Source organism: Lotus japonicus, chromosome 2 (genome assembly GCF_012489685.1).
Source record: "Lotus japonicus ecotype B-129 chromosome 2, LjGifu_v1.2".
Classification (NCBI taxonomy): Eukaryota; Viridiplantae; Streptophyta; class Magnoliopsida; order Fabales; family Fabaceae; genus Lotus; species Lotus japonicus.
Genome location: NC_080042.1, coordinates 87,657,805 through 87,681,036, shown reverse-complemented (window position 1 = coordinate 87,681,036; position 23,232 = coordinate 87,657,805). Strand labels below are relative to the sequence as shown.

Sequence of the window (23,232 nt, the reverse complement as noted above, 5' to 3'; positions counted from 1 at the left end):
ATTCACGCGGGAACCTTTATGAGGAAGTCACGCTATTCCCTACACGCCACGTGTCCTTTCTTCATTGCTCCACTTTCCTTCCCTCTCAAAACCCACACCACACTCCATCACTGAGAACACAACCATTCATTCTTCAAAATCAATGGCTACTCAAAACCCTAACCGTCGAAATTCCCTCTACCCCGAAGTAATCGATTCCAACCCAGAAGCTCCACATCACTTCCATCAAGCAAACCACTCATCATCTTCTCAATCCTCCAACCTCTACCCTTCAATCGACTTCAACGACCTCGTTCAGAATCTCTTCCCGGACGACATCACCACCGCCACCGAGGAGATCCTCCTCAAGATCCCGGGTGCTATCCTCAACCTTATAGACAAAGACTACAGCGTCGAGCTCGCTTCCGGTGACCTCACCGTCACGCGTCTCCGCCAGGGCGACAACACCATCGCAGTCTACGCCCGTGTCGCTGACGAGATCCAATGGCCGCTCGCCAAGGACGAGACCGCTGTCAAACTCGACGACTCTCACTACTTCTTCTCCTTCACCGCCCCCAAGGGTTCCGATTCCGACGAGGAAGAGGAAGCGGGAAAGGGAAAGGGTTACAGCTCCGATTTGTTGAGCTACGGTTTGACGGTCGCGTCGAAGGGGCAGGAGCGTTTGCTGAAGGAGCTCGATGCGGTGCTGGAGAGCTGCAGTAGCTTCTCTGTGCAGAAGGTTTCTGAGAAGGTGAAGAGGAAAGGGGAGGCGCTAGATGGGTCGGTGGCGAGGGAGGTTTCGCCGAAGGATTTGGAGTCGTCGGCGACGAAGAAGGAGATGATGGAGGAGCGGAGTGCTGCGTATTGGACTACGCTGGCTCCGAATGTGGAGGATTATAGTAGTACTACTGCGAGGATGATTGCTGCAGGGTCTGGTCATGTGGTTAAGGGGATTTTGTGGTGTGGAGATGTGACGGTGGATAGGTTGAACTGGGGGAACAAGGTTATGAAGAAGAGGTTGTCTTCTGGTTCGCGTTCGGAGATTAGTCCTCAAACCTTGAAGCGGATTAGAAGGTTTGCCATATAATCTAATGTTGTTAGTTATTATGGTTAATGGTGTTTTGCTTTCTAGGTCTAAGGGAGTGTTTTGGTAAACAACTTAATTAAGTGCTCATGCACTTATTCATAAGCTAATTTGATAACTTATTGATGTAAATTGAAAATAGTTTATTCATAAGCATAAACTCTTATTCACAAGCTAACCTGAACAACTTATGAAGATAAGCTCAACACACCTTATGTTGTCTCTTCAATGTTTATTAGAGAAGGAAGTTAGAGTCTGCTACTTCTCTGAGTTGTTTTAACTACCTTTTTCTTATCAGTTTGAGCTATTAAACAATTGACCATTTGCCCTTTCATTTGATGTAATTAATTTTTTCTATAGGGTTAAGAGAGTGACAAGAATGACGGAGAAAGTGGCAAATGGGTTGCTCTCTGGGGTCGTGAAAGTGTCTGGATTCTTTACCAGTTCACTGGTAAATTCCAAAGTCGGAAAGAAATTTTTCAGCCTTCTACCAGGGGAAGTTGTGCTTGCATCATTGGATGGATTCAGTATGTAATTTATGATTTTTCTTGCATTTTACTTGGGTTATTAACAATTTAGGATGCTGAATGTTGTTTGAGTTCCTACTTCTAACTAGTAACCAAATATGAAAGATCTTCCAGACAAGAAAATGGAGGTTCAATGAGGTGGAAATGGGATGCATGCTCATATGAGAGTTGTTATAGATTGGAATTGCCTTGCTTAATTAATTTTTTGTTTCGGCGTTTCAATGTGCACAATGAAAATAGAAGGGTGCATTTTATTTGCTACAGATGAAGATGGGACAGAACACAAATTATTGTTTGATGTTTTGTTTTAAAAATGGTCATGGAACTAAACAAAAGTCTAAGTATTTGTTACTTAAATAAATCAGGGGATAACTTGTCCCTGGACTCTTACCCAAAAGTAAAAAGTATCCATTAATTTAACCAAAAACATCAATACCAATAATTAATAACCAACTCCAATTGGACTCTTACACCAGCCTCTGCTCTGCCTCCAAAGCTGCTTGTGTTGTTCATTGACCACCATATAATTGATACTGATTAAGTTACTTGTAGTGTGCTGTAAATATACACACCCAGTGTATTAATTAGAGAAAATGGTGTCTTTTAAAGATTAATCTTAATGTCTAATTGTTTTGCCAAATGTCAGTTTTATCTGGTTGTTATGCGATTGACTTTATAATTAGGTTTTCAAATGTAGTCAGTCAGTATCATTTGCCTTTCACCAATACTCCTTGATCCGTTCATGCCAAATTTGTTAGGGCCCTCCAGCCTTGTCCAAAATCATTCTTTAGACATTTTATATATTCATTTGCAAACAATTCTTATATTTGGAGGTTTATGATCAGCCAGCCGTGAAAGCTTGGTACTTTATCAAGCTTAATTATGTTCATGATACATATGTCCTGGAAAAGTTTGAATTTCAAATTTCACATACTGTTTTGTTTCAAACTTATTGTGAATAGGTAAAGTGTGTGATGCTGTTGAAGTAGCTGGAAAAAATGTCATGTCAACGTCATCCACTGTGACAACTGAGCTTGTCGACCACAGGTAATATGCTCCATAGATGCAATATCTAGAGGTAAAAATATACCTACATATTAAGGATTGACGTGATGCTAGGATGATTTTCCTTTCCTAAACTAGTCATTAAAAGTCCATGCTCTCTGGCTTTGCTGTTGAGATGATTCGAAAATTTAGGCATACTTTAATACATGGTGGGTGCAATGTCATTGTGCTCACAAGATCAGAAGAGTGAATTTGATAATTTGTTGACTGCAGATATGGGGAGCAAGCTGCTGAAGCAACAAGTGAAGGGCTTAATGCTGCTGGTCATGCTCTGGGTACTGCATGGGCTGCGTTTAAGATCAGGAAGGCTATTAACCCTAAGAGTGTTTTTAAACCCACCACACTGGCCAAGTCTGGTGCTAAAGCTGCAGCTAAAGCTGCAGCTTCTGATTTGAAGTCTAAAAAGTCCAAGTGATTTGTGGCAGTAGTTCTTCAATTTAGGTTTGGTCATCCTGCTATCATAAGCTGCTGCATTTGGCTTTACATGACCCCCTTTTTCCTCCGGGAAAGGCGGGTGAACATCGCATGATTTATTGTTAATATTATTTTGTAAGTTTTTTTTTTCCTTCACATGTATAAGATTTCCTTAGAATTGGGTTAGGCCTAACTGTACCCCAAAACCTAGCTTAGAAGTGAGGGTTATTCTACCCTTTATAAGGACTATCTTGGTCATATCTCTAATTAATGTGAGACTTCTAACAGATTTCAATTTAAGACTTTAAGTAAACCATCACTTTGGTCACTTTTGATTTAGATTTCCATACCTGAAAGATGAAAATAGTGATCAATTAAGAGTTCAGGGTTTGTTATTGAAAATTGGCTAAACTGATTGTCTTTTTACATCTTTGAGAAATGAAAATGGTGATTTCCATCATTCAAGATTGAACTGAAATGCCTGGCTCATTTTTGTGGGACCAAAATGATTGTGTATTAAGATAAGGTCTTTAGAAAAAATACAGTTTAATCTCTATCATATCGAGACTCACTATGATTGGTTATGAGATCTGTTAATTATATTGAGAAAAGATGATCCTTTCTTCTCCTACACAGCCATATATATATGCTTGTGTACAACTGTATTTATTGCTTGTGTAGCAAGAAGTTCACTACACAGCCATATATATGCTTGTGTACAAATGTTTAGTGATAAATGCTGGCAATCAATGAATTAATCGTGGTTCTGGTCTTCCACTGTCTGAGGAAAATCAACCCCGTTGGGTTAGTACATTTGATAGTCAATTCAGTTAGTTACATAATTTTCTTGAGATGTTATTTTCAATCTTCACATCTACACAATCCATAACTTTAATTGGATAAATTAAACTTTAGAATGTTTTTTACGTAATCTTAATTTTTAATATTTCCTGTTGTGTGATATTTTGCTGTAATATTGCTTTACTCGCAACTCATTAGCTGCTCAATGGCTCTTTCCTCGTATAGTTGGCTTTGTGGAAGTGAAAGAAAAACCAGACACATAGCATTCAGTGGATTAACAAAGTGGTCTGAGATTGACTGATTGTGCCAACAACCTAACATTGTCTTCTTTTTCGTACCTTCAAATGTTTTATTTAAGGCTAGATTTGCTTTTGGCCCCTCAAACTTTATGATCACTGAAATTAAACCTTAGTATGAGCAAAGTTACATTTTCATCCTTAAAAGTAATTTTTTTTTGACTTTTTTGGTTTTAATCCTAACTGGAGCTTGAGTGGCTTATGTGTTCAGTAAAGGCTTAAGTGTCACTCTAACATTATATCTGCCACGTCAGATGGAAGATGATCTAGAAGATGAACGTGTTAGTTGATGAGTGATGACTAAAACTATTTTTTAAATAAATTTAGAGAAACTAAACTTATTTAGCTTAACATATTAGATTTTCTCCTTCACTCAACAAACCCTTCTCCACCACTCCTCACTGGATTCCACCATAATATGCAAGCTCCAATATTAATCACAACCCATAAAAAAAATCATACTCAACAAAGATTTAAACTTTAATTGTAATTTGTTTAACCTCTTCTTTCATCATCTTCATCCTTTTTCTTCCATCATCTTCACCCAATAGACCGAAAATCCCAAAACTGAAATGAGATGAAATGAGTTGGAAATGTCTTAATTCTCACTCTTTAGTGCATGATGAATAAAAAATTATTTTGGATTTTTTCAACCATAAGAGAGGTCTAAAACAATTAAAAACTGAGTGAAACTAATCTGATTATTATTACTCAATAGGTACAGAGTAATTTATTTTACTTTATAAAAAAAGTAATTTTTATTTTATTTTATCTTATTTTGCCTTATCTTTCATTTGTTGTTTTATCATATATTAAACCGAGCATCTCCATCTGTCACATTCTCAATCATAAATTCTGAGACATGATCTTTTTTTCTAGGTCAAGATATATAAAGGATCACATCAGCAGCAGTGGACTATGGAATCATGAGCTGCTATATTGTACAAACACAATTTTTTTTTGGAGGAGACATGCATGGGCAAGCTAAGCCGTTATTAGAGCACCACCAACTTATCTTATAATGTTTGATAAAGAAATGTGCAGCGCTACTTCTCAAATTTTCTATTGCCATATATATTAGCTTGTAGCGAATCAAATGCTACTTTTATATGGAACTATGGAAACTATTATACCTTACTTATGATAATATCGATCAATTTAACATAAACTGTGATAACATCATACCATTAATTAATTTTATCTTCTAGAAGAAGAGTTGTGCTAAAATGCGGTGTGGATTGCTGTCAGCTGAGTCGATAGCTAGCTGATGACTTGTGGTTTGGATTTTTGAATTACCTAAATTTTCACCAGAACACTAGATTAAGGACTTTTTACAATAACAATTGGAATTACAATGATTGATACATGCTTTAATTTATTCAAAAAAATATTCATGGATATGATTATGCTATGACCAACTATTTTTGTTGCTATACGTACTGTACCAATGTTTTTGTACGACTGGTTCTCCCTCTAGATGCTTCTGCTCTACAAAGTCATAAAAAATGAATGATATTTTAAGATCAGCTTGAATCTTTTTACTAAACATCATCTCTATGATTTGATTAATATTTTAAGATTCTAATCTTTTCTAGTGAAGACAAGTAGTTCTGTATTTGCCATTACAAATTCCAAAGGTATCTTCATAAAACTATATCACTTCTAATTAGGAAAAAAATTGATTGTCCTCAGGAATGTAATTCCTTCTTGACCGGAATGGTATCTGCAGCCTCCGTGGAACAGAACTTGCTTTTGAAAAAATATGAATGTGTGTCTCGTTGATTTGGCTGCTATATCCACCGCTTTCTCTTTTCTTTAAGGCTTAAATAAGTTTTTGGTCCCTAACCTTTATAAAATGCTTGGTTTTCGTCCCTCGCCGGAGCAAAGGTGAGTTTTAGTCCCTAACATTTGCCAAAATGTTTGGTTTTCATCCCTCCGGAGATCTGGGTCAATGCCGGAGCTCCGGTAGCCCATGTGGCATGGTCACGTGGGATTAATGAGCTGACGTAGAATTTGTTTTTTTTTTCATTCCCATTTAAATTAATAAAAAAACATAATTAATTAAGTAAATAAAAAAAATTAATTCAGTAAATAAAAAAACCCTAATCTAGTAATCTCAACAGCTTCACACGGCCTTCATCCGAGAGCTAGATTTGACACCCCACCCATTAGAAATGTCACCCCACTTTCGGAAACTTAGTTTCCGAAATATTTCGGAAATAAGGTTTCCGAAGTATTTTTTCACTCAAAAGTGGGGTGTTACATGTATTTTGCACTACAAATCATGAATTAATTTCGGAATATAAGATTCCGAAATAATTCGGAACCCGAAAATCCGAAAATTGGGGGTGTGAAATCTAAGGGTTGGGGTGCCAAATCCAGCTCTCCCTTCATCCTCACATCAACATCTTCTCACTCTTCTCAGTTCTCACATCAACATCTTCTCACTCTTCTCAGTTCTCACATCTACATCTTCACTGGCTTCATCATCACAAACCTAAATTCAATCCAAATCTTCACTGGCTTCCTCCATCATCTTTTCATTCTGATCCCGGTCTGTGTCTCTCACAACTTCAGGGATGTACCTGGGTGCTCCGTTGGGCATGCTTTTGCTTCCGATTTTCTGGGTTTTTGGTGAAGCTCGATGGCCATGATGGTGGAACAAGGTGGCTTTAGTGAGAAAGGTGGTGACTTTCTGGCGGAGGAGGCGTGTATTTTTCAGGGGAGGCTTCCCTCTTTTTCTTTCTCCATAACCCAAAAATTTCCGGTTTATGTCCTTAAGTTAATTTATTCGAGCAACTCTGTTTTGCTCTGTTCCTTGTCCTGTTCTTTGTTCTTTTTTCACTTTTCTGGGTTTGCGATTATGGGTTCTATGTGAGAAGAACAAAACGAAAACCTCTTTAATGTCACTTTTCTGGGTTTGCGTTTTGGAGTGAAATTGAAGAGGGTTAGATCTGATTGAAACAGTTCGTGAGTTTATTTTTTCCTCTTTCATTGTCGGTGGAATTTATTTCTACTTTCTACTCTTTATTTTCTGGTGTGAAAACAGAAAAGCAAATAGTTCTGTGTGCTGAACAACTGTGAATTTTTCCAATCGTTCATGTTGAGATCTTTTGTTTTTTCATATGGGGTTTACTGTTTCGGTTGCCACCATTCGTTGCTTTGTCATGTGATTTTCAAAGTTTGATGCTTTTCGATTTTTCGTGATTGGCCTTTAAGTTTCCTAGTCGTTTCTTCTACTGGAGCATTGCTTTTTAGTTTTTTTTTTCACTTTGCTCTTCAGTGTTCTGGTTCTAAAGCAATTCTTCAGAGTAAGTAAGCAAATGGTGAAGATAATGAAGAAGGATTAGAGTTAAAAAATTTAGGACTAAATATTTGATTAGGGATTAAAGTTAAATAAATTAAGCTTTTCTTTAGAATTTTAAACAATTTCTTTTTTTTAATTAATTAGGTTTTTTTAATTTTAAAGAAAAACAAATTCCACATCATCTCATTAATCCCACGTGGCCATGCCACATGGGGCCCCAGAGCTCCGGCGTTGACCCAGAGCTCCGGAGGAACCGAAACCAAACATTTTGGCAAAGGTTAGGGATTAAAACCCACATTTACTCCGGCGAAAGACGAAAACCAAACATTTTGTAAGGGTTAGGGACCAAAAACTTATTTAAGCCTTTCTTTAATTAGTGCCCGAAGATTTTGCATATCTACTGTCTTACCTTAGCCTCAACTATAAATCAAATTGTTTTTACAATAGAAAATTTAAAAGCATGCTGTAGTCTTAATGTTTCTACACAAGTTGTAACATGCTTAAGAAAAATTTGTGCTATATAATATAGATAAAGGAGTAAATGTATTTGAAGGGTTTAGATTTATGCAATAGATATGGGTTGCAATGCTTAAAAGTGGTTGTTTGAACCCCTAAGGTCAAGAATTCAATCATTAGGAGAGTCATCCATAGGGGTTCAAACAACCACTTTTAAGCATTGCAACCACTTTTATTTCTTGTTTTAATTTAACTTTTATTATACCCAAGTCGAATAAGATTGTCTCACTAGAGAATACTTGTGGGTAACACAGTAGTATTTGAGGGAAGAAAAAATGGTAATGTACGAGAGAAATTGTGCCACTTGTTGTTCAAAAAAAAATTGTGCCACTTGCTTGTATCTTATTGTTTCTTTTTAGGTCATCTTCTAGCCATGCAATGGAAATTGAGTGCTGTGGGAAAAATTTGGCAACAACTTTTTCCCACTATTCACAATTAAAATGAGCTTAATCCTCATCTTATAGTGCTCACTCGTCTTCTAAAGCCTCAACAAGGAGAATGATATACCCCATATATCAAAGGGGTTAATGTGGTGGATTAGTGAGTTGGAGCACAAAATCAGTGTTATAGAGGTGATTTCAGCCAAGTCAAAACCATCGGTGCACGCCTAGTAGGCCCTCATTATCAGCTAATTGAATCTAAATAGTGTCATCAAAATCAGATCACCTATTGATTGTGATCAGCTACCACCACTCACCACAAAAAAATAATATGTTGTTTCTTTTCATCCGGCTGACATCTTTCACGTCATTTTATCATTATCTCTGTACGGCTGAACAATATGTGACACCAAAGAGACTAATTTTTGTGGGGATTTAATAGCTTCACAAAATACCTTCAATGATTTTTTAAATTTTTTATTTTACGTAAGTCTAAAACCGCTACAAAAGCGCAATAACATCATGTGCAGTTCACGTACTGTCTTTTTTATTCTCTATTCTTTTGATTTTTGAATATGAAAGAAATTGGCTCGCACCCTAAATACACTCATCCATAAATAAATTAGAATAAAAGAGAGAAAAATGAGTGATATATATGACTACTAGAAATAAAATATCATTTATTTATTTTTACTGATTTATAGAGATAATAATAAAAATGTTTTGTCGTTCAATCAGAAAGATAAAAAAACAATAGAACACTTTTTGAATTTATCAAAAGAAAAAATTAAAATTAATCTTTTGCAGTATCTCAACTTGGCAATGGTAGTTAAATGCATGCGTCAAGTCTTAATTTCTACTGAAAAGATTTTGGGATCTCAAGAAGTGCCGCTTAAGGAAGGCATTGTCTCATAAGTCTCAACTACCAACTCAATTTGGGAGGAACAATCATTGCATTTGCATTCTAGGAAGGAAAGAGACCTCCATGCGAGCATGAACCAAATTCAAAGTCGGTGGAAAATTCGATCTAGAACCCCTTTTTACAAAATACTTCTACAATTTATTTGAATAACAAAATCAATTATTGAAAGAAGCTTCGGTAAGTAGTGTTTCGTGACCGAATTGAAACATGAAAAGAAAAATTATAGTTTGAACATGTTATTAGAATGTTTTTGCCTTTTTTTTTAATGTTAAAAGTGCTTAATTAAAAGTCAAAGACACTACCATCAAGATGTAACACAACTAGTAGATAGTTGAGCTCCTTAACCATCTAGTCCAGGGTTCGACTCCTGTGCGGTGCGTATGGAGAAGCATTAGTTGGGAGAGACCTACCCACTTAACGTGATCTCAGAGCCTTGAGGGACGGATGGATTAGTCTCATAGCTGTCGGCGGTAGAGATACCTTGGAAAACCAAAGAAATCAAAGACACTTATTGTCTGTTTGGATGCAAGTCAAAGAGTACTTAATGAAGTTTAATGCAGTACCGATATATAGGAAGAAAAGAAAGATAAAATAAAAGATGTAATTGATGATATGATTGAAAGAGAAAAAAGATAGATATAGAAAGTGAAGTATAAATGAAATGGAGTTGTGAATGACTGAATGTATCATAGCTTCATACAATAACATGGAGAAACCAAACCAACAATGCATGTACTAAAGGATAATCCCTGAAATACAATGCATTGCTCTGCTAAAAATTAGTTACTTAGTTTCTTGAAACGCATTCAACCAAGGCCTATAACACGAAGTTGGAACAAAACGTATACACAGATCATGGAGCTCCAAGTCACAACTTCTCGATCACCCATTTCATGAAACACCAAATCACAGCATGAGAAACATAAAGAAGTATAAAAGTTCCTGCTTAAAGGATTAAATACTCTCATAGACACGACGAAATTTAGTAGCTTTTTCAAGTGATTGTGGTTCAGAAGATGCCAATGTTCGAATTGGGCCCAGACGAGTGAAGTGGGGGGCAATTACGGCGTCTGATTTTAGCCATAAACATAATAAGGAATATTTAAACAAACCCTCTTGCTATATTGCACTTCCACACACACACTAGTGCAAAATGACATAACACACAACCAAACGTGTAGGTTTTTTGCTCTGCAAAATTACATTACTCTCAGTTTAATGCTTAATCCATTTAAAATTATAAATATTTCATTTTAGAAATTTACTAAAATAGATCCACTTTAATCTATGATACTATTGTGCGTAGATTAACTGACATGATATTATTTTAGTTGAAGCAGAGGTATTGGATTCGAGTCCATCGGAGTGCAAATACGTTAAAATTTGGTAGGATAAATTTTGCTGCCCATAGTGGTCCTACCCGATCAAAGATGATTGACTTAGTGAATGATACATTTAGTTTAAACAAACAAAAATCCATAACATTAACAAAATGTAAGCCTCCTATAAATGCTTTTTGAATTTAACAGTTTTCCCTGCCTTATACATATATAATTATATATACCATCCCCTCCTTACCCTAAATTTTTCATTTGAAAAAAGAAACTAAAATCAAAGCATATAAAAAAATGTGGTATGAGTATTATGGTAGTGCACTTGTCCTTTATGCTAAAATTTAAAAGAAAAACATTTGAAAATGAGAGAATCAGAAACTAAAATCAAATAAAAACCATGGAACTAAAATTATACATTAGCCTTAAATAATTCATCCTTACATAGTGGCTTCTCTTTCTGACACGAGGCATAAATAAACTAAAACAAGTGGGAACCTTCTGATGAGTTACTTTATAAGCTCATAGCTTCAGCAGGGAGTTATTGCAGAAAACGAAGAGGAAACATGTTCTAAAAGATCCTTATGTTCATCACCAGCTTCAAGCTCCCCAATGGGTAACATGTGCAGAGACTTGTTTGGTAGATTATGTGGTTATGCCACTTTATTGCAGAAAAACAGCACCCCAAAAGGTAGAAGAATTTTCCACAGAGATGTGGAGAAAGAAGAATTCCAGTATGCCAGTAGCCATTGTCTCTCATCCTACTACAGTGTGTTTGTGGTTCGACTAGCTATCATGGTAAGTGAATCTTTTCCAGCACCAACACTATATGATTAAATTGTGGTCTCCAAATTTGTTACTAGCTGCAGTTAAGACTATGTTTGAATACCTTTTAACACAAGTCAATACAGATATTAGCACTCACTTTGACATAAAAAGTGAACGAACTCTTCTAATAGATTGAGATGAAAGTTTGTTCAAACTGCACTCAACTGATGTCCAAACACACATTTAATAGTTGATATGTTGAAAGATACTCTTAAGTCTTAATTGCTGTTTGAAATGACATAAATGAAGCCAAGACAAGGAGAACTAGTTGTGAAGGCTGAAGGGAAGTCTTCTAGATTTGGACCTACTTTGTAGATAATTAACTAACAACAATTTTTATCTATGCAGATCATGCTAGCCATCTTGATAGGGCTTCTCACCATTTTGACATGGCACTTCACAAAGATTTATACAGCAAAATCACTAAGTAGTTTGGCATATGGTCTGCGTTATGAACTTCTGCAACGCCCCATCTTGCGGATGTGGAACATTTTGAACTCTACTGCTGAAATTACAACAGCACAGGTCAAGCTTTCTCAGTATGTGATCAGGCGTCACAGCAACCCATCAACTCAAGCAGAGCAAGTTGAGGTTGATTGTTACTTTTAGTTATTCATCACACACCAACTGTTTTATTAAATGTCTGTGTGAAAAGCATAAAGGACTAATCTTGACACTACAATCATATATGTTTAATTGTTTTACTTAAATATAATGCTGACCATCCCTTATGAGTTATGAATAAATGATCAAGATTGCTATATACATGTGTGTGTATGTATAACACTCTTGTGTGTTTATATTATGTTTGTGAGCATATTAGCACTTGCCATATTAATCGATTTTGTCTTGCTTGCTACGACTCTAGCAGTTGTATGAAGCGATGAGGGCTGTAACATGGGCGCTTTTTTCTAGCCGGAAAGCTCTCAACTCAATAACTATCAATTACAAGAATGGATTTGTCCAGGCATTCCATAGAGATCTGAAGGATAACAACACATTTTACATATACTCTGATCTTGCAAACTACTCCATGGCTGCCAGCGATACTAACGTGATGGGTTCCCTTTCAACACGTCAGGCATGGGACGATAAGGCCATTCATGGTAACTTTTCTGCAAAATGGTACCGCGAACCCCTTGACCCTGTCAGCGGCGAGAAGATTGGAAAAGCGATGCAAATTGCACCTGAAGACTTGATCAACATAGCTGGCCTTTCCCAAGTGCCTGATGGTGTAGCTTCATGGCATGTTGCAGTGAGCAAGTTTACTGATTCACCATTGCTTTCAGCAGCATTGCCAGTTTGGGACTCTTCTAATAAAAGTATTATGGCAGTTGTGGGTGTCACAACTGCACTTTATAGTGTAGGACACCTAATGAAAGAACTAGTTGAGTTACACAGTGGCCACATGTATTTGACTTCCCAAGAGGGTTACTTGCTTTCAACTTCCACAAGTGCACCTCTACTGACAAATTCAACAAAGCCTCCAAAGCTTAAGATGGCTGTTGACTGTGAAGATGATGTGATAAGAATGGGAGCTGAGTGGTTACACAGAACTTATGGGAAAAAATTTCCTTCAGCTCATGAGGTTCATGTAGAAAACGCCATGCTCGGCCACCAGAAATATTACATTGACTCATTCTTCCTGAACTTGAAGAGACTTCCTTTGGTAAATTACAAGATACATTGCCTTGTCCTTTGATTTTATGTATATCATTACTTTTTAAACTTATAAATGCCTCTAATTCATTTCTGTTTTAAGTAACTAGATATCCTGCTGTACTTTTGGGTGTCTGCAAATTATGACTTATACTTTGTGCAGGTAGGTGTAATCATATTACCAAGAAAGTATATCATGGGGCAGGTAGACGAAAGAGCCTTCAAAACGTTGGTTATTTTGATATCTGCGGCTTTATGTATTTTAGTCATCGGATGTGTTTGCATTTTGATATTGACAAACGGAGTGTCAAAGGAAATGAATCTAAGAGCAGAATTGATAAGTCAACTGGAAGCAAGAAGGAAGGCAGAGGCATCAAGCAACTACAAAAGTCAATTCCTTGCCAACATGAGGTTGGTTTTTCAAGTTCAGTTTTGGAGATACATAAAAAATTTGGAGCTTGCTTTATCCAATTTATGATCTAATCTGTAATTTAGAGAACAAAGAAAAATTTATCCATATGCTGATCAATGGCTTGAGCCTTGAAGGAATCTGAGCAACTAAATTTACATATTTATGATTTCAAAAAAACTGATTGAGTTTGAAGCATCTTGACTGATTCGCTATAAACTAGAGCCTGTTCATAAAGCTGGACACAAACTACTCTATCTTTCCATTTAATATGATATTTCATCTTAGCGTTAACAAATGTGCTTCATGGTTTTCTTTTTCTTGTGTGTTACTTACAGTCATGAACTGAGGACACCTATGGCAGCAGTAATTGGGTTGCTTGACATCCTTATATCTGATGACTGTCTCACAAATGAACAATATTCAACAGTTACCCAAATAAGAAAATGCTCAACCGCCCTGCTCCGTCTTCTTAACAATATTTTGGATCTGAGCAAGGTGAGATTAGGCTAAGTTTGTTGTCCAAGAATATTAGAAAACAAATTCCAAGTTTCTTTTCCACTGTTATAATACTGCACTTCTGCCAAAAAGCCTCCTAATGTTTATAGAATTTAGGTGGAATCCGGAAAACTGGTCCTAGAAGTTGCAGAATTTGATTTGGGGCGGGAACTTGAAGGGCTGGTAGATATGTTCTCTGTGCAATGCATTAACCACAATATAGAGACTGTTTTAGACCTTTCTGGTATGATCCGTTTTATTGGATGAGAGATTTTAATTTCGCTGAAAAGTGAATGATTAGAAGTTCTTTTAACAACTTTATAATACATCTAACCAATAAGTATATTCCTGCAGATGATATGCCAAAGGTAGTTCGGGGTGATTCTGCTAGAGTAGTTCAAATATTTGCGAATTTGATCAACAATTCAATTAAATTTACTCCATGTAAGTCAAACTTCTTATGTTCTAGTTTGTTACAACAATGGTGATGAAAATAAATATAAAAAGAAAATGATCTAATCTAAACTCTCTCAAATTCAATGCAGCGGGACATATTATTCTGCGAGGATGGTCTGAAACCCCAAGTTTTTGTGGTGAGAGCCTGAATTTTCCTCTTGACCAGAAGAAATCGCGGAGTTTACAGAAGAGCAGAGAAAGGATAAATCCAAATCATGCAAAGAGAGCATCTATGAGAGATAACAAAGTGATACTTTGGTTTGAAGTTGATGACACAGGCTGTGGTATGAACCTAAAAACTTGTCTGGAAAAGCTAAATTAAGAACTGTCTTTATCTTCAAAACAAAAATCAATATAAGGACAAATCACTTGGATTTTCTTCTTATATTTGTGATATAGGTATTGACCCAAGCAAATGGGATGCTGTGTTTGAAAGTTTTGAGCAAGCTGATCCATCAACTACTCGACTGTAAGCAATTTAATTAACTTTAAAAAGAAGATAAGATAAGCCTTCTAAAGCTTACTTTTTAGCTAGAAAATGATCATAAAACTATTATATAAGAATGTCACTGAACTTAAAAACTTTTATGAAACTTATATCCAATGGTCTAGAAAACTCTTGAAATCTATGGTCTGAAAATTTATGAAGTTTTGAAACCTTTACTCATTTCAGGCATGGTGGCACTGGGCTTGGTCTTTGCATTGTCAGAAACTTGGTGAGTAAGACTCAAAATGTGAAAATTTTCAAATAAATGAAGTACAGTTTCCATTCCTATGAATGTTTGATGAAAGAAACAAATATGTAAATTCATGTAGATAGGAGAACCTGATATCAGCTGCTTGTTCTAGGAGAATAGTAACAAGAACATTGTCTTTTATTTTAGAAGAGTATATTTCCACGTTATGGTTTATCAATTCCCTTTGTGTGTGTCCTTTTCTCCTCTAAAAAAAGTTGTGAACTTTGCTGGATTGAATATAAGTTGCTTTGATCTCATTATCACTGTTGGGTAACAGGTTAATAAGATGGGTGGAGAAATCAAGGTTGTCAAAAAGGAGGGCCAAGGAACATTAATACAATTGTGCTTGCATCTCAGTGTACCCGTGGAACACACAGATCAACACTGTGCAGTAGATTTGACAAAGAATAGCTTAGTGGTGAGTAGAATCTCTCAACTTTATGAATAATATTTGAATTACCCAATATGATATGTTTGTGTGCTTGTGTAATAGCCCTAGGATTTATTGAGAACACAAAAAAGGGACAAAAATCATCCCAATTGATGTATTGTGATGGAAACCCAAAACAGAAAATAGAACTGAAGGAATGAAACAGTAATCAGGATTGTTTATTGATGAATTGGAAATCGTTACAGAGAAGGAAAAGCCTTTCCTAAACTGACCAGAGCCAAGCTCCTATAGGAAGCTATTGCTTCCTACTCATTACTACACGCTCAATGATTTCAGAATGCCTTCCCTACCTCTCACTACCTTCCTTATATTATGGAATGGATTACAATCCTACCTCCCCTCTCTCTCGCCAGCTCACCAGCTGTGCTGTTAGTTAGTTACTACTCCCTTTGTCCCTTTTGCCCCTTCTAGAGTATACCTTCCACTCTTTGGGCTTCGACCCCACATGGGCTAATGACTCACTTGGGCCAGCTGCTGGATCATAGTTCCTAATAATGCCGCCGTCTGAACTCACAACCTTGTCCCCAAGGTTGAAGTTTGGGTATAAACTCATGATGGTGAGGGCATCCTCCCAGGTAGCCTCCTCAGCAGTTTTGCCTTGCCATTTAATTAGTAGCTGCTGAATGGTGTCACCCTGCAACTTCACCAGGCGAGTGGCTAAAACAGTGTCGGGTGTGTCCTTGTCATCACACTCGCCCTCCAATTGATCTGGCAAATCTGCTTCTGCAGAGTAGTCCCCAATCGCCTTCTTGAGCAATGACACATGAAACACAGGATGAACTCGCGATCCTTCTGGTAAACGTAACCTGTAAGCCACCGCACCCACACGAGCCACGATAGGATAAGGCCCATAGTATCGGGCTGCCAGCTTTGCATGAACCCGGGTTACTACAGATTGTTGACGATGTGCGCGAAGCTTCACAAAGACCCATTCCCCGACAGTAAATGATTTTTCAACCCGCTTAGTGTCAGCTTGTGACTTCATTCGACCCTGGGCTCGCAAGAGTTGTGCCTTCAACTGGCGCAGAACCTCATCTCGATCAACCAATTCACGTTGCACTGCGTCAACCCTGGTCTCCCCGAGTCCCCAACGTGTGATTGCTGGGGGTTTGCGTCCATAAACAACCTCGAACGGGGTCATATGTGTGGCTGAGTGGTAAGATGTATTGAACCAATACTCAGCCCAATGGATCCAAGTTGCCCACGTTTTAGGTTGATCAGCCGAAAAACAACGCAAATACGTTTCCAAACAGCGATTTACGACTTCCGTTTGTCCATCCGATTCGGGGTGGTACGCGGAACTCATATTCAACTGTGTGCCCTGCAACCGGAAAAGCTCTTTCCAGAAATGACTCATAAATACTGGGTCCCGGTCGCTCACAATGGTTGAGGGAACTCCATGCAAACGTATGACTTCCTTGGCAAACAATTCAGCGATGCTCTTCGCAGTATAGGGGTGCTTCAGCGGAATGAAGTGACAGAATTTGGATAGGCGATCCACGACCACTAGCACTGCCTCGTATCCCCTGGATTTAGGTAGGCCAGTTATGAAATCAATCGAGAGATCTTCCCACACCTGATTTGGGATGGGTAGAGGCTGCAGCAAGCCTGCGGGCGATGAGGCCATGTACTTTTGTCTTTGGCATGTATCACAGCTACGAACAAACTCTTGCACCGTGTTCTTCATGCCTACCCAATAGATGTTGGCCGCGAGCCGCCGATAGGTGCGGAGAAATCCGGAGTGCCCGCCATGTGGGGTGGCATGAAATTCCTTTAACATCTGTGGAATTAGAGAGGAAGTATGTGACAAAACCAGCCTCCCTTTGTACAACAGAATCCCCTGCTGTAGACTGAATTCCGGATGAGTTGATGGGTCATTTTGTAACTCCATGATCACATGCTTAAGTTTTGCATCCTGCTGAACCTCTGTTGCTATCAACTGGTGATCTTCCCAGCGCGGGTACGTGCACACGGTCCTGATCTCACCATATTCCCCAACGCGCGATAGCGCATCTGCTCCCTTATTTAACTTCCCAGGTTTATAAACGATATCAAAGTCATACCCCAATAGCTTCGCGGCCCAATTCTGTTGTTCCCCAGTAATAATCTTTTGATGGAGCAACTCTTTAAGACTCTTCTGATCAGTAGACACAAGAAATTTCCGTCCCAATAAGTAAGGACGCCAATGCTGTATCGCCAAAGCTACTGCCATAAGCTCTTTCTCATAGGCGGACTTAGCGAGGTTCCGTGGTCCTAAGGCCTTGCTATAGTATGCTATGGGTTTCTTGTCTTGCATCAAAATCGCCCCGAGGCCACACCCTGACGCATCACACTCAATTAGGAATTCTTTCTCAAAATCTGGAAGTGCCAAAACAGGGGCCGTTGTGAGCTTCCCTTTTAGAGTTTCAAATGCATTTTGTGCTGCAGCTCCCCACTGAAAAGCATCTTTCTTTGTCAAATCTGTGAGTGGCCTTGCTATTTTCCCATAATCCCGAATAAATTTCCTGTAGTAACCGGTTAATCCAAGAAAACCTCTCACCCCTTTTACATTCTTGGGCACGGGCCAACTCTTGACACTCGCCACCTTGCTAGGATCAACCGCCACTCCCTGTGCTGAAATCAGGTGCCCCAAGTATTCAACTGAGTCTTGCGCAAACTGACATTTCTTCTTGTTTGCTGTCAAGTGTTGCTGTTGGAGGAGTTGTAAGACCTTCTCAAGATGCAATAGGTGCTTTTCCCAATCGCTGCTATACACTAGAATATCATCAAAAAATACAAGCACTCCCTTCCGGAGCATGGGACGAAAAACTGCGTTCATCAAACTCTGAAACGTCGATGGTGCGTTCATGAGACCGAACGGCATTACGAGGAATTCGTAGTGCCCTTCATGGGTACGAAATGCCGTTTTATGCACATCCTCTGCCCTTACGCGAACCTGATGATACCCCGACTTGAGATCAAGCTTTGAGAAAAATTTAGCACCATTCAACTCATCGAGCAGCTCTTCAATTACAGGAATGGGAAACTTATCAGGGACTGTTACCTTATTGAGTGCGCGGTAATCCACGCACATACGCCATGACTGGTCCTTCTTCTTGACCAAGAGCACTGGACTGGAGTAAGCGCTTGAGCTATGTCGTATGATGCCGGCTGACAACATCTCCTGAACCTGCCTTTCAATTTCATTTTTATGGGTATGGGGATAACGATATGGTCTGACGTTGACTGGTCCCTGCCCTTCCTTTATGTTGATACAATGCTCTTTGCCTCGACTCGGGGGTAGCCCCTCCTGAGCTTCAAACACACTGTCATACTCTTGCAACAACTTCTGCAAGCTTTCCTGTTGCGCTGCCTCTAGATGCTGACCTTTGGGAACCTCATGCCGGTGCTCCAAGAGTCCAAACGCTAGCTTGCTGTCAAGGTCAGACCTTCTCAGGATGCTTTGCAACGCCCCCATGGAACTTACGCCAGCACTAAGACCCTGTAGCCTTACCCACTGTGTGCCGTGCCAGAAACTCATAGTATGCTTTCCCCAATTAGCAATTGTATCTCCCAACGTCTTGAGCCATTCAATTCCTAGCACAATATCAGGGCCTCCCAGATCAAACAAATGGGGTGTGCACGAGAACTTGTAATCCCCAATCTCCAGGTCAAGCTCCTTACACTTACCTCTGGTGTGAGTCTGGAAACCATCTCCCAACTTGATGGACATCCGTGGAGTGTCTTCCACTTCCCAGCTCATTCGTTGCACAACCTTGTGGTCAACGAAATTATGAGTGGCTCCGCTGTCGACTAACACGAGCACGGGCACCCCTCGCACTTTTCCTTGTAGCCTCATGGTTTGTGGCGGTTCACCATGGTCGACGAGATTGCACAAACTCATTATACTTAGCTCACCATCGACCTCGTCTTCCATCTCGTTCATCTCTACGGCGAGAATGTTCCCATCGCCGGCGTCGTCGTCGCCGTCTTCGACGAGCAGCACTCGGAGTTGGCGATCGGGGCATTTGTGCATTGGGTGGAAAGGGCCTCCACATTTGAAGCACTGACCCTTTTGTTTCCGATCCAATAATTCATGATAAGTGAGATGGGAGAATCCCCTGTCACGTGGACCGGCCCTCCTAGCTTCTGTTGTTGCCTTGGGGTCTCCTTTTGGGCCACCAAAAACTGGTTTATTAGTAGTCGCGGGCCCATTATCCTTAGCGCCTTTGACCCAGACCCAATCGGTGCTTCCCGGGCGACCCGGCCCCGGGCGATCGCCAGTCCGAAAACCCGCTCCACCAATCCTCGAACTACGGTTATAACCCGACCCGGCTTCACCCCTTACTTCCTTCTCCACCGCCCGGGCGATCAAGAGCAATCTTGAGCGGTTCACTCCGCCCATCGCCACCAAGCTCCTCGCCTTTCCCCGTATCTCTTCTTTCAGACCATGCAAGAAGTATCCCTGGTATTGCTTCTCAGGTAATTTTGGGATTTGGGCCGTCAAATATTCGAACTCGGTAATGTACTCCTCCACCGTACCTTTCTGACGCAACTCAGTCAATTGCTCGTACACGTCACCGTCGCCGTGACCGCCATAACGCTCCAGAAGAGCTTGACGCAACTTCTCCCACGTCAGGGGAGCTTCTGATTCGAACAAAGAGTTGTAAAAATGGATGGTGGGTCCATCCATGCTGAGCTGAGCGAGGCTCACCTTGACCTCCGGTGAAGTCTCTTGCACACGGAAATACACCTCCGCGCGTGAGATCCAGCCCGCCGGGTCTCTCCCGTCGAAGATCGGCAACTCTACCTTCTTTACTGACTGGCGAAACTCCGCCAACGCATCGCCGTGTAGAGGTTGCGTTCGTGGTCCTCCTTCGTTCGCTTCAGGTTGCTCAGGAACCTCAGCGCTTGAGCTTTCTCCCTTGTCTCGGTTTGCACTTGCATCTTCCCTGTGTGACATTTTTCCTAACGATCGTTCCATCATCGCAATCAATGATGCAGGAAGATCCTTCATCGCCGTCGTAACAGCTACCAGCGACGTTCGCATCTCAGCGAGCTCGCCTTCAAGAGCATCAAGCTTTGCTTCCATCGAGTTCGTCGTGTGTTTGGATTTTCTGGGTGGCATTCACTGGTTCCGGCGAATCAATCCGGCAGGTCGGACCAATTTGATGGAAACCCAAAACAGAAAATAGAACTGAAGGAATGAAACAGTAATCAGGATTGTTTATTGATGAATTGGAAATCGTTACAGAGAAGGAAAAGCCTTTCCTAAACTGACCAGAGCCAAGCTCCTATAGGAAGCTATTGCTTCCTACTCATTACTACACGCTCAATGATTTCAGAATGCCTTCCCTACCTCTCACTACCTTCCTTATATTATGGAATGGATTACAATCCTACCTCCCCTCTCTCTCGCCAGCTCACCAGCTGTGCTGTTAGTTAGTTACTACTCCCTTTGTCCCTTTTGCCCCTTCTAGAGTATACCTTCCACTCTTTGGGCTTCGACCCCACATGGGCTAATGACTCACTTGGGCCAGCTGCTGGATCATAGTTCCTAATATATTGCAACAACTATTACACAATCTTTTGGTTGACTTTGCAAGTACTAAAGCAAGATTTACTAAATTATTCTTGGTGAATATATAAAGAAGAATATTATAGTGTCTCAGCTTATAGGTTAGGTAGCAGGACAATGGGTAAGCATTTGCAAAAGAACTTGTAAAATGAAGTTAATGGTGTTACCTTTGTTTACCAATGATAAAAGATTCTTAAATAAAAAATGTCAATGCAGGTTCTGCTTGCACTACATGGTAACATGGGTCGATTAATCACATCCAAGTGGTTACAGAAAAACGGGGTGTGCACAATGGAAGCTTCTGAATGGAATGGACTAACTCAAGTTTTGAGGGAACTATTTCATGCAAGAAGTTCAGTCCATAATAATGACTTCGATGCTCACTATGAGGGATTGAAGTCTAAACTACTCACCATACAAGATATGCGGAACCCGACTTTTGTCATTGTTGTTGACATTGGCCTACTTGACTTGAGCACAGATATATGGAAGCAACAGCTTAACTTCCTTCACAGGTACTTCGGGAGAGCAAAGTTTGTATGGATGCTAAACCATGACACGTCGAACACCATTAAGATGGAGCTTCGTAGGAAAGGGCATGTACTAATGGTGAACAAACCTCTTTACAAAGCAAAAATGATTCATATTTTGGAAGCTGTCATAAAGGAGAGAAATCTTGAACTGCAAAAGAAAAATATAACTTCTTCAAGGACCACAATGAAAGAGGGTGATTCGCACGAGTTTGTTGAGATTGATTCTACTCAGTTTGATGCTACTAGCTCTGATGATTCGGACATATCTGAAATGGCCGGTTCTAATCCTGTTAGTGCCAGTGGAGATAAGCCAACTGAAAATGGATATTTGGAAGAAACTAATTTGAGTAAAGAAGAATCTTGCCAGAGTAGCCTCAGTTCCAATTATGCCACTGAAGACACCCAACCTATATCACTGTCTAGTAAAGCACCATCCTCTCCAACAGCAGCACAAGATGGAGATTCTGAATGTGGGGAAACAAATAGAGTCACCGGCTCAAGTAAAGCAATAAATGGAAAGAAATCTCTGGAGGGCCTTAGGATTTTGCTTGCAGAAGATACACCAGTACTCCAAAGAGTTGCAACCATAATGCTTGAAAAAATGGGAGCTGTTGTTGTTGCTGTTGGTGATGGACAACAGGCAGTAGATGCTCTCAATATCATGGTCAGTGCCGAAGATTTTAGAAGAGAGTCTCTCCAGAAGGAAAGAAACACAAGATCTCAAACAGAGATTTTCAGTTGCCATCCATATGACTTGATCCTAATGGATTGTCAGGTATCAATTTTAATAGCTTTATAGCATGTTTGGATGAGTTTATTTTTCTCAGAATCAATTCTGAGACCCATCAGCTACTCACAGAAGCCTCTTCCCATAATTAATTGTGACTTTAAAATTAATTGTAGAACAATTTCTAAAATGCTATTAGTAGCTCAGTCTTGCTTATTGAAGAACACCAACAACAATTACCATATCATGTTAGCAAGTAGTACCCTATAGATATGTTTTTTCTTGAGTAATAAGTGAATATCAACTTAAATATTCTGATATTCTGTCTTTGTGGAAAATCAGATGCCGAAGATGGATGGATACGAGGCGACAAAAGCAATAAGGAAATCAGAAGAGGGAACAGCCCTGCACATTCCCATAGTTGCTCTTACAGCTCATGCAATGTCATGTGATGAAGCCAAGTGCCTGCAGGTGGGCATGGATGCTTACTTAACAAAGCCAATTGACTTCAAGAAGATGGTGTCCACCATCATTTCACTCACTAAAAGAACATCTTGACTTCACACACAAAGTCCAAGTAAACAAAGGGGATTAAGAGTCTAGGTATGTATATAGAGGTTTACCACATATTAACATCAGAAATCATAGCTTCTCAAATGTATTATAGAAATTTAGTCCAATTTTCCCGACATAACTCACTCAAAAGAGTAAGTTGATGCATTTTAAAGCCATTTATATGTTTCCTGTGATTGTTT

The 23,232-nt window shown here is 39.4% G+C and overlaps 2 protein-coding genes across 3 annotated transcripts; both read left to right on the top strand.

Annotated features, from left to right (window-relative positions):
- The first annotated feature begins 88 nt into the window (after window positions 1-88).
- LOC130740616 (protein EARLY-RESPONSIVE TO DEHYDRATION 7, chloroplastic-like) lies at window positions 89-3,397 on the top strand. Of its 2 annotated transcripts, XM_057593278.1 has the most exons (4): window positions 92-1,053; window positions 1,424-1,590; window positions 2,553-2,637; window positions 2,869-3,397. In XM_057593278.1, exons 1-4 carry the CDS (start codon window positions 143-145, stop codon window positions 3,068-3,070), a joined length of 1,365 nt encoding a protein of 454 aa, XP_057449261.1. In that variant the 5' UTR covers window positions 92-142; the 3' UTR covers window positions 3,071-3,397. The 2 variants fall into 2 exon arrangements, with proteins under 2 accessions (XP_057449262.1, XP_057449261.1); XM_057593279.1 differs by lacking the exon at window positions 2,869-3,397 and having other exon boundaries at window positions 89-1,053; window positions 2,553-2,641.
- Window positions 3,398-11,156: 7,759 nt separating this feature from the next.
- Window positions 11,157-23,208, top strand: LOC130740614 (histidine kinase 1-like). Its single transcript, XM_057593276.1, has 13 exons — window positions 11,157-11,420; window positions 11,799-12,041; window positions 12,322-13,119; window positions 13,273-13,520; window positions 13,857-14,016; window positions 14,134-14,260; window positions 14,371-14,460; window positions 14,562-14,756; window positions 14,872-14,941; window positions 15,146-15,188; window positions 15,487-15,627; window positions 21,434-22,525; window positions 22,820-23,208. Exons 1-13 carry the CDS (start codon window positions 11,235-11,237, stop codon window positions 23,033-23,035), a joined length of 3,609 nt encoding a protein of 1,202 aa, XP_057449259.1. The 5' UTR covers window positions 11,157-11,234; the 3' UTR covers window positions 23,036-23,208.
- The last annotated feature ends 24 nt before the right edge of the window (window positions 23,209-23,232 follow it).